The sequence below is a fragment of the Oncorhynchus kisutch genome, linkage group LG11 (assembly GCF_002021735.2).
Source record: "Oncorhynchus kisutch isolate 150728-3 linkage group LG11, Okis_V2, whole genome shotgun sequence".
NCBI lineage: Eukaryota > Metazoa > Chordata > Actinopteri > Salmoniformes > Salmonidae > Oncorhynchus > Oncorhynchus kisutch.
The window spans coordinates 22,552,215-22,562,806 of record NC_034184.2 but is presented as its reverse complement, the minus strand read 5'-3'; the positions used below and the strand labels follow the sequence as shown (position 1 = coordinate 22,562,806).

At 41.6% G+C, this 10,592-nt stretch overlaps 1 protein-coding gene across 1 annotated transcript; it reads right to left on the bottom strand.

Moving 5' to 3' along the window:
- Window positions 1-370: 370 nt before the first annotated feature.
- Window positions 371-9,359, bottom strand: LOC109898909 (protein scribble homolog). The gene is made up of 7 exons (XM_031835449.1): window positions 8,842-9,359; window positions 8,390-8,626; window positions 8,095-8,184; window positions 7,657-7,734; window positions 5,445-5,750; window positions 5,124-5,222; window positions 371-2,200 (listed from the first exon to the last, which is right to left on the bottom strand). Exons 2-7 carry the CDS (start codon window positions 8,591-8,593, stop codon window positions 2,048-2,050), a joined length of 930 nt encoding a protein of 309 aa, XP_031691309.1. The 5' UTR covers window positions 8,594-8,626; window positions 8,842-9,359; the 3' UTR covers window positions 371-2,047.
- Window positions 9,360-10,592: the final 1,233 nt, after the last annotated feature.

Sequence of the window (10,592 nt, the reverse complement as noted above, 5' to 3'; positions counted from 1 at the left end):
TTACAAGTTTATTTCATGTACAGCATTGCAGAGTCAAAACCCTTACACATTTTAAAAACATGTAAAGTGTGTGTGGAAAAGGCGGGCACGCCGGAGGTCGTGACCTTGCTACTCCAGCTATTTGAGCAGAGTATTGAGCATCCTGCAGACTAGCTGGGAAAACCAAGCTGTTGTGGCCAATGGGATACAAGAGGTACACCGGCACAGCAGAAACTAATCATAGGTCAAATAAAAGGTCCCTTTCAAGGAACATAAATGTGTAGCTGTGTCATTTGTACATGTACACCCTTTTGGAGTTGCACTTACCTCTAACTTGGAAAAATACAGGTTTCACAGAGCTTTAAAAAAGTTTGCAAAACAAAACTTTCAGATAACTTTTTATTGAGAAATTAAGTATTTGGTAATATAAGAATGGTGAGAATGAACATCAAAATAAAATAATATCTTACAAGGAAAGTGAGGTCTAAAGTGTTCCACATTCTAGTACAGTAGCAGGTAACCAGTTAAGTACAATTCTTTCTTTGATTTTACACAGATTGGAATCAGTAAACAAGGTATGTTTATTCAGAGGCCATGCATAACTAAAACCTCTGGCTAAGATTCTTGCAGAAAATGTGGGCACAACATAAATCTTTCATTATCTCCACAATAAGCCTCTCCTCTGCTGGTATACCAATGCTCCCTTTCAGCGACAGCAGAGACTTGATGGAATAATGTTAAAGGAAGACTGAGGTTTATTGCTTTGCTGCCTAGAATGATTTCTGTCGCAACTGACATATCATAACCTGAACATTGGTGCTTTTCAGCGTGGACTGAAGAGTAAGCAAGAATATCCTCTCAGGCGAGAGTCTTCATACACAATTTTAGAAGTGGCCATCGTGTACACACGGTGGTGAGAATACCAAAGGCATTGGTGAGGCATCAAACCTGAGAAGTGTGAAATCAATTGATTTGCTATCTCTTTAGCAACATCACACTCTCTTAATTCAAAGTACATTTGAAGACATCACCACAACTACTACATGAAAGACTCCTTTCCGAGTGACTCAGACCAGTATAGAAGTATTAAGAGGTTATGACATTAGACTGACTGGCCTTTCATACATTAGAAATATTTCCACCAGGTGAAAAGACAGCATTGGGTTGCAGGTGTTAGGAGAAGGGGGTCAGGGTTCAGACTGTCTCCAGAGCCTCGGCAGGGACACACCCACTGTATAGTCACTCCAGGCATGTGACATTTGATCTAAGCTCCTATTGGGGAGAGTAAAAGGACATCTCTCTCTCGTGGCTAGGGGGGCATAACATTTGACAAAACATCTGCTTCAGTGGCTCATTGGTAGAGGTAGCTAGAAGAATAACACTTTGCCCAACTGAACACAAACCTCTAAATTGAAAGTGCACAACAGATTTGAAGTGTCGTACAGATAATTTTCCTCTAAATAACTATCCTTTGTTTTGTGAATCTCCCTTTCAGAGACAGAGAAGCTGGAGTGTAACAATACTATTTTTTGTCTTGATTCATTGTGGTTGGTCTCCCACATGGCTGATGCAATGCAAAACAAGTCTGTTTTGGCACAAGTTAATGAGTTAATTCCTGCCATGGTCTTAACATTTACTGTAGCAGCCATCAACATTAATTCAACAAAACAGTGGTGTAAATCATCCCAAAATAGCAGTGCAAGGACAACAGCCATTTTTACTAGTTTCTTAATCATGTAAACAAATTTTTAGCTGGAATATCATTTTTTAAACAAGTCAATCTATACAAAAGACAGGAGAAAGACCGTTCTCACATCATTTCAACCAAAATAATGTAATATGTTGATGTTCAATCAATGTGGAAAACTGATTGGAAAAAGTCATCAACGTAAGGGAATGTATTTTTTTCACCAAACTTTTAACTTAAATCCAATGACATGGTGACATTTTTTGTTGATTTTACAACTCAACCAAATGTAAATCAAAACTACACGTTGAACTGACATCTGTGCCCAGTGGATTGTGTATAACAAGTCAGTTTTCAACATTGCAAACTTTAGGCATGTGGTCAGGGGGGATAGAACGCACTGTTAAAGCACTCAGAGTGGATGTGGCTGTCAGGATCTTCAAAGTCCTCTAATGGCTCACTGCTAGGGTCCTGTGTCAAGGGCTCTACATCCTCGTCTGAGGTGGAGGGGTGGGTGAGGATAATCCGAGGTATCTAGCAGGAAATTGCCCAGAAATTGAACATTAATGGGTGGGAAATAAAATGAGTTAGTTTGAAGGCATACTGACATTTCACAATTGTTGTGATGAGTCCACATCTGACTATCTGTTGTCTAAATTTACACCCCAATCCCAAATTAATGGAAAAGACACACTGAATAAAATGTGGAAATTTGACAGTGTGTATCTTTTCGATTCATTTGGGGTTGAGTTATACTATAATAGGATCTAAACAACAGATGGTGTGAGACATGACCTAAACTTGATATTACACCACTTATGAGCTTAGAACACATCTGACAAACATTTGAAGTGAAGAATCCCGTTAAGAGCGTTTGATAGTGCTAATACTGTAAATGATGAATTATTCAACAAGAGTGTAACATCTAAGGGACACTGAGATGACTGACGAGTTGCAAAGATTGCATCAGCATAGACACGGTGGAAAGATGTGTTGAGATGCTGGAGGGGGCGGGCATGAAGCTCAGCAGACATTTATAAAAATAAAAAAATAAACAAAATTTTTTATAGAAGGGTCTGGATTTTTTTTGTGCGTTTTATAAACGCATTTCATCCAATTCTACGTCATTTACAGGATCGACGACATTAGCAGAATATTTTTTAATAACACACAAATGGCCAAATGCGGGCTACTACTGTGTGACTCGCTATTCAGGTAGGATACAATTTCTTGTATATCATTGTTATTATTGAAGGCCTACTTAATAACCTAAATCTAAAAAAGCAAAATGTGTTTTGTTTTATTCTGTTGGGACATTTTCTTTGGCCAAATGAAGTTTCAACTGTAATGTTGTGTTTGCCGCAATATAATATCCTGCTCGTATTTTCACTATGAACAAAGTCTTGACTTACTTTTGATATTACCCCAATAAAGTTTAGAAACTTTTGTGAAGGTTTGGTATGGTATGGCTATTAGTCTATTATACTGCAGGCCTATGGATATGAAGGCAGTGCACACTTGCCCTCCAACTGACTCCGACAGTTGAACTTGAGGTGAGGAAGAAAGTTTGAGGACTACCAGAGTTATTCCTATAATCTAACAATATAATATTTTGATTAACAAATTAGCCTCCTTCTTCATGCCCATATCTGTATAGCCTATCTGACATGGATTAAGAAATGCTTGCAGGTGTCGTTGCATATCTATCTCTCTGGGCTTCTCTTCCTTTATTTATATACACTACCGTTCAAAAGTTTGGGGTCACTTAGAAATGTCCTTGTTTTAGACAGAAAATCTAATTTTTTGTCCAATAAAATAACATCAAATTGATCAGAAATACAGTGTAGACATTGTTAATGTTGTATATGACTATTGTAGCTGGAAACGGACGGTTTTAATGGAATATCTACATAGTTATACAGAGGCCCATTATCAGCAACCAGGTTAATTGATCATTAGAAAACCATTTTGCAATTATGTTAGCACAGCTGAAAATGGTTGTGCTGATTAAAGAAGCAATACAATACAGTTGAGTATCTGGAGCATCAGCATTTGTGGGTTTGATATATATTATTTTTTAGATTAATATCATACAGTGGATGCCTAAGCCTATAGAAAATGTTCTTAACTGACTTGCCTAGTTAAATAAAGGTAAAAAAATATGCCTATGTATGTAATGTCTTGATGCATTTAGTGCTCAAATCTCTGACAGCTGAACCATGAGGTGGACAATTATTGTTTTAGGAATGTAAAAACAAAAAAATGTCAGGGAAAGGGCATACCTAGTCAGTTGCACAACTGAATGCGTCTTCCGCATTTAACCCAACCCCTCCGAATCAGAGAGGGGGTGCTTTAATCAACTTCCACGTCATCAGCGCCCAGGGAACAGTTATTATTGGGGGTTAACTGACTTGCTCAAGGTCAGAATGGCCGCAATTTAAACAAGGAATAGTCTTTCTGTAATTTGTTAAGGGCTGTTTTTAAGGACGTGGCTTATTTGGCCTATATGACTTGTTTATTGATGGCGGCGTAGGTGTACTCCCTAATGGGTTACGCACCCGATGCATATGCATGACTGGTCTGGCACCAAATTCTCCTATCGGACATCCTGATATATACTGTATATAGTATGCTACAAATAAACTTTCACTTGTTCCAATATCTCAAGATAAGCTACTTTGAAAAACAGTGCTGCTCACTCAGAATAGCTCAAACGTCGTTGAGAATTGACAGATTCGTAGTCATTTGCTTTCCAAACAGTAGGTCTGTTTTTCTCGCTATTGTATTTTGAAATGTGTGAAGGGCAAACTGACAGCCATAAAAATATAATCCATAGATGGCAGTTCCCATTCAAGTCAGAACTGGCAGCTATTGCAAGTGTACCCATCAGTTTAACAGTCAGTGCCAGGGTTAGAGGTTCCAAAATCATTGTATGGATTGTGTCTATGGCCACAATGCAACAAGCTGTTCTACATTTAGCGCACGTACTGCCCAAATTGTGGCCTTCCCGCATGTAATTGTTTGATCAAATTTAATCCACAGCAATTTTTTTTAGAAGCTATTGATCCTCTGTAGCTCTCTGGTGTATTATTATTTTTTTCTTAATGACTGTTCAGACAGGAGTTTTGTGGAAAATATTTTGACACATTTTGGAAAGATTATTTACATTTCTTAGGGGGTGCCACAGCACCCCCAGCACCCCTACTTCCCACAGCTATGTGCATCAGAAAGTCTTGCGAGGCTCTTAAAATATATATATCATAATCTGTCCTGCCTTTGTCTCCTTCCCATTAACTGGACTGGTTGTTAAAGACTTGACCAGGTGAAAACCACCAGCCTAATGATGAGCTTCCAATAGCTGGCTTTCACCTTGTCAGTTTTTCAGACTAGTGCAGATAAAGGAGAGGGGGTGAGGAAAGGACATTTTTTTGACCCCTGAGAAGATCCTTTTGCTTACCGTCATGGTATTTTTCACCACTTGAAGTGCATTGCTTTTAAACGAGACCTCCGGTTCTCGTTTTAAGAAGGACCAATTAAGATCGCTCTGCAGATCAGACTGAAAAGAAACAAAGACACGAACAATAATGAAAACCATAACCTAGCTGGAGAGAATGTTCAGAGAACACAAGACAGTATAATAATGGAGTCGTTTTAAAAGGACATCTTGAGGACTTTCTGATACCTGTGAAATATCCAACCTAAAATGATTCTGTTCTGCCTCACCTTTATTTTGTCAACACAATTATAGTTAGAGCCATTAGTGGTCAACTCCACTCACCCCTCCATTGCCGTTACAGATTCCAGCCGCAATCCTCTTGGTCAGGTCACAATCCACAGAGGGCTCCGAACCTGGCTGCTTGGCCTTGGGTTGCTGGCGTCCATCCTCCAGGTCAACAAGCTGCCAGCTCATGAGAATGTCCGTCTCCGCGGTAACGGCAACAGTACTTTCCTGCTGGGCCCGGCAGGCATGGAGGCGCGGGATAGTCCTCTCCCTCATGACTTTCATCTTGATGCAGCTCCCGGCATTCCTCAGGACAGTGACAGCCTCATGGTGGCTGACCTGCTGCATGTCCAGGCCATTGACCTGGATGGACAAGTGACAAATGATCCGGTTGGATGCCAACAGAAGCAGGGGTCAAGGGTGGGTAATAGAAGCTATCGCATCAAAATGTGCATTCACTGAAAATAAACAGGTATATTTATGGGCCCACAATTCATATCCACATTTGGTCTAAGAGTTTGACATTTCATTTGTAGTGCCAATGAAAGGTCAATTCTTTGAGCAATATCAATATCACTCATATATTGACATCTACTCTCTAGATATAGATATTTTTGTATACTTGCTTTAAGAGCAAAATATTGTTTGTTCTACAAACCAGCATAACTTTGTTGTAACAGTAACCTATACAGTGAGGGGAAAAAAGTATTTGATCCCCTGCTGATTTTGTATGTTTGCCCACTGACAAAGAAATGATCAGTCTATAATATTAATGGTAGGTTTATTTGAATAGTGAGAGACAGAATAACAGCAAAATAAATCAAGAAAAAAGCATGTCAAAAATGTTATAAATTGATTAGCATTTTAATGAGGGAAATAAGTATTTGAGGTTTCGAGGCTGAAGTTTGTCAACTCGAACCTTCAGCTCCCTCCACAGATTTTCTATGGGATTAAGGTCTGGAGACTGGCTAGGCCACTCCAGGACCTTAATGTGCTTCTTCTTGAGCCAATTCTTTGTTACATTGGCCGTGTGTTTTGGGTCATTGTCATGCTGGAATACCCATCCACGACCCATTTTCAATGCCTTGGCTGAGGGAAGGAGGTTCTCATCCAAGATTTGACGGTACATGGCCCCGTCCATCGTCCCTTTGATGCGGCGAAGTTGTCCTGTCCCCTTAGCAGAAAAACACCCCCAAAGCATAATGTTTCCACCTCCATTTGTGACCGGTTGAGATGGTATTCTTGGGGTCATAGGCAGCATTCCTCCTCCAAACAAGGTGAGTTGAGTTGATGCCAAAGAGCTCCATTTTGGTCTCATCTGACCACAACACTTTCACTCAGTTGTCCTCTGAATCATTCAGATGTTCATTGGCAAACTTCAGACGGGCATGTATATGTGCTTTCTTGAGCAGGGGGACCTTGCGGTGCTGCAGGATTTCAGTCCTTCACGACGTAGTGTGTTACCAATTGTTTTCTTGGTGACTATGGTCCCAGCTGCCTTGAGATCATTGACAAGATCCTCCCATGTAGTTCTGGGCTGATTCCTCACCGTTCTCATGATCATTGCAACTCCACGAGGTGAGATCTCGCATGGAGCCCAGGTTAGAGGGAGATTGACAGTTCTTTTGTGTTTCTTCCATTTGCGAATAATCGTACCAACTGTTGTCACCTTCTCACCAAGCTGCTTGGCGATGGTCTTTTAGCCCATTCCAGCCTTGTGTAGGTCTACAATCTTGTCCCTGACATCCTTGGAGAGCTCTTTGGTCTTGGCCATGGTGGAGAGTTTGGAATCTGATTGATTGATTGCTTCTGTGGACAGGTTTCTTTTATACAGGTAACAAGCTGAGATTAGGAGCACTCCCTTTAAGAGTGTGCTCCTAATCTCAGCCCATTTTTGACATGCGTTTTTCTGGATTTTTGTTGTATTCTGTCTCTCATTGTTCAAATAAACCTACCATTAAAATTATAGACTGATCATTTCTTTGTCAGTGGGCAAACGTACAAAATCAGCAGGGGATCAAATACTTTTTTCCCTCACTGTACATGCAGAAAAAGAGGCTGTCTAACACTGCAGCCAACAGTTTGTGTCCATCTAATGGTGCCCTCCGCTGTCCAGGAGGTGAATTGCAATGGCCTCTATTACTAAGCCTGGTATGGAGGGGATTTGGGCTGTTGATTTATCATATGGTGGTCAAAAGACCTACATGTAAATAATCAGAACGGCTAAAACTACAGGGACTATAAACATGGGAGGATGTTTGGGTCCAACCTCCAGTACTCTGTCTCCAATGTGGACCCCCGCCTTTTCTGATGGCCCTCCTTTCGACACTCTGGAAATAAAGATGCCCTGAAAAAGGAAAATATACACTAGTAGAAGTACAACAACTGGCATTTAAATAGTGAACATGATCAAGGGACATTTTTTAATCAACTGTGGTTTCACTGCGCCTCCAATAATCTGGATTTGTCTGCATCTCTCATGCTTCTTAAATAAGTCAGCTGAGACCTACCACTGAAATGTAATATCAACTACTTAAGTAAATATTCGGCTATATTACTGCTGGCTAGCATTCCTGCCATTAATAAATGCCACTCCACAGATATTATTATTAGCTATGGTAATAATGCAGGAGGTGGTGCTTCGATTGGAGTTGCAGCAGTGCCGCATCAAGTCCGACAGCTCTGCTGCTACTGCGATAAGGCTGACCTCATCACGCTCCTTGTAAGGCAGAGAGCCCTTCCCTCCTGCAATGCTGATTCCCAGACTGCCCCTCTGGCCGCAAACTTTGATCTGTAGCTAAGTGGGGAAAAACACAAGTACAAATGAGCCTGTATCTCAACAGAGCGACCTACAGAAAGAACATGGTCTGCATACAAAATAAAAAATGATGGTACACCTCTACCATAAAGCTTCTATACCATGGGACTTGCATTTTAGCACTAGTAGGAACTGAAGTTTGAAAAACAAATAGAATACATTATCATAGGGCGTGCAGATTTACTCTTAACGGCACTTTGGAGATGACCGAGTCGTGTGACGAGGTCCTGTCGGCAGCCCCAGCTTGGACCTGTTTCCCGGAGCTAGCAAACTTTTCAGTGCTATGTGGGGGGGACTGGGGACTGGGCCCTGCTTGCTGAGCTCTGCATCGCTGCAGTTTCCTGTCCTCCTGGACGTCTCCTCTGTCATGCCTGAACCTCCTGGGCATCCCCTCTCCCTCAGAGAAATGGACAGAACCATCCTGGGAGAAGGGAGGGAGAGAAGGAAGAGGGAGAGAAAGGAAAAAGTTGCAATCTGTAGCTTTCAGCAGCTTAAGTACAACCTTTTGAGACAGAAAACAATATACCCAATAAGTGGGACGTCAACAAAGTGAGACCTCAAAATCTAAAGAAAAAAAATCTAAAATTTAATCAAAGACAACAATGAGACAGAAGGTCAACGGAAGAGTATGCTCACGTCTTCAAGCTGTTCCTCCTCGATCTGCTCAGCATCCTTCTCTGGACTGGAGCAGCGTCCCCTCACGCTGTCATTGACGGGGAACAGGTTGAGGCCCCCATGCAGGAGCTCCTTGGAGGCTCCCACCCAGCGCAGGCCAGAGATGGGCCAGTTGTGGCTACTGCTGCGACTGGAGGATGTGTTAGCCTGAGCATTTCTACACCCCTGGAGAGTCAGAAAATATCATGCATAGCTAAACATGTTATGATTAGTCTACAATGATTGTGGATCAGAACTCATTTTGTTTATTGAGATTACACTTCAAAGATAAATAAATCTACTTTAAAATGGTCTCATTTAGTTTTAAACTGAAATAGTGCACCGTTTTAGACTAGTGTACTCACAGTAACACAATAAACATTAGTATATACCAGTCAGCTTACAACCTGCCTTTACTTTTCTTTTAAGTTCATAAGCAGCAATGTACACTATATACACAAAAGCATGTGGACACCACTTCAAATTAGTGGATTCGGCTGTTTCAGCCAACAACCGTTGCTGACAGGTGTATAAAATCGAGCACAAAGCCATACAATCGCCATAGACAAACATTGGCATTAGAATGGCCTTACTGAAGAGCTCAGTGACTTTCAATGTGGCACCGTAATAGGATGCCAGTTTATCAAATTTCTGACCTGGTAGAGCTGCCCCAGTCAACTGTAAGTACTGTTATTGTGAAGTGGAAACGTCTAGGAGCAACAACAGCTCAGCCGCGAAGTGGTAGTCCACAGAATGGGACCGCCAAATGCTGAAGCATGTAGCGCATAAAAATTGTGTCCTCAGTTGCAACACACACCGAGTTCCAAACTGCCTCTGGAAGCAACGTCAGCAAAATAACTTTGTCAGGTGTTTCATGAAATGAGTTTCCATGGCCAAGCAGCCGCACACAAACCCAAGATCGCCATGCGCAATGCCAAGTGTCGGCTGGAGTGGTGTAAAGCTCACCGCCATTGGACTCTGGAGCAGTGGAAATGCATTCTCTGGAGTGATGAATCATGCTTGAATCCGGGTTTGGCGGATGCCAGGAGAACGCTACCTGCCCCAATGCATAGTGCCAACTGTAAAGTTTGGTGGAGGAGGAATAATGGTTCGGGCTAGACACCTTTGTTACAGTGAAGGGAAATCTTAACGCTACAGCATACAATGACATTCTAGACAATTCTGTGCTTCCAATTTTGTGGCAACAGTTTGAGGAAGGCCCTTTCCGGTTTCAGCATGACAATGCCCCTGAACACAAAGTGAGGTCCATATAGAAATGGTTTGTTGAGATCGGTGTGGAAGAACTTGACTTGCCTGCATAGAGCCCTGACCTCAACCCCATGAATTGGAACGCCGAATGCGAGCCAGGCCTAATTGTCCAATATCCGTGCCCAACCTCACTAATGCTCATGGCTGAATGGAAGCAAGTCCCCGCAGCAATGTTCCAACAACTAGTGGAAAGCCTTCCCAGAAGAGTGGAGGCTGTTAAAGCAGCAAAGGGGGGACCAACTCCATATTAATGCCCATGATTTTAGAGTGAGATGTTCAACGAGCATGTTTGCACATACTTTTGGTCATGTAGTGTATGTGAACTGTGTCCAAGTGCTGTGAAATAGCCAAGACCCCAAAAGCTATTTAATTTTGAACATTAAAATGATCTCCATCTTAAAGGCCTAGAGCAGTCAAAAACAAGATTTTTCTGTTGTTTATATATATATCCACACTATTGAGGT

What these genes read in the sequence shown, in the direction of transcription:
- LOC109898909 (XM_031835449.1), bottom strand. Translation starts at nt 8,593, where the DNA reads ATGCCCAGGAGGTTCAGGCATGACAGAGGAGACGTCCAGGAGGACAGG. An exon ending in CTTACAAGGAGCGTGATGAG is followed by an intron (nt 7,735 to 8,094) that starts GTCAGCCTTATC and finishes TTCCTTTTTCAG; the next exon opens with GGCATCTTTATTTCCAGAGT. An exon ending in TGGTGAAAAATACCATGACG is followed by an intron (nt 2,201 to 5,123) that starts GTAAGCAAAAGG and finishes ATTTCCTGCTAG; the next exon opens with ATACCTCGGATTATCCTCAC.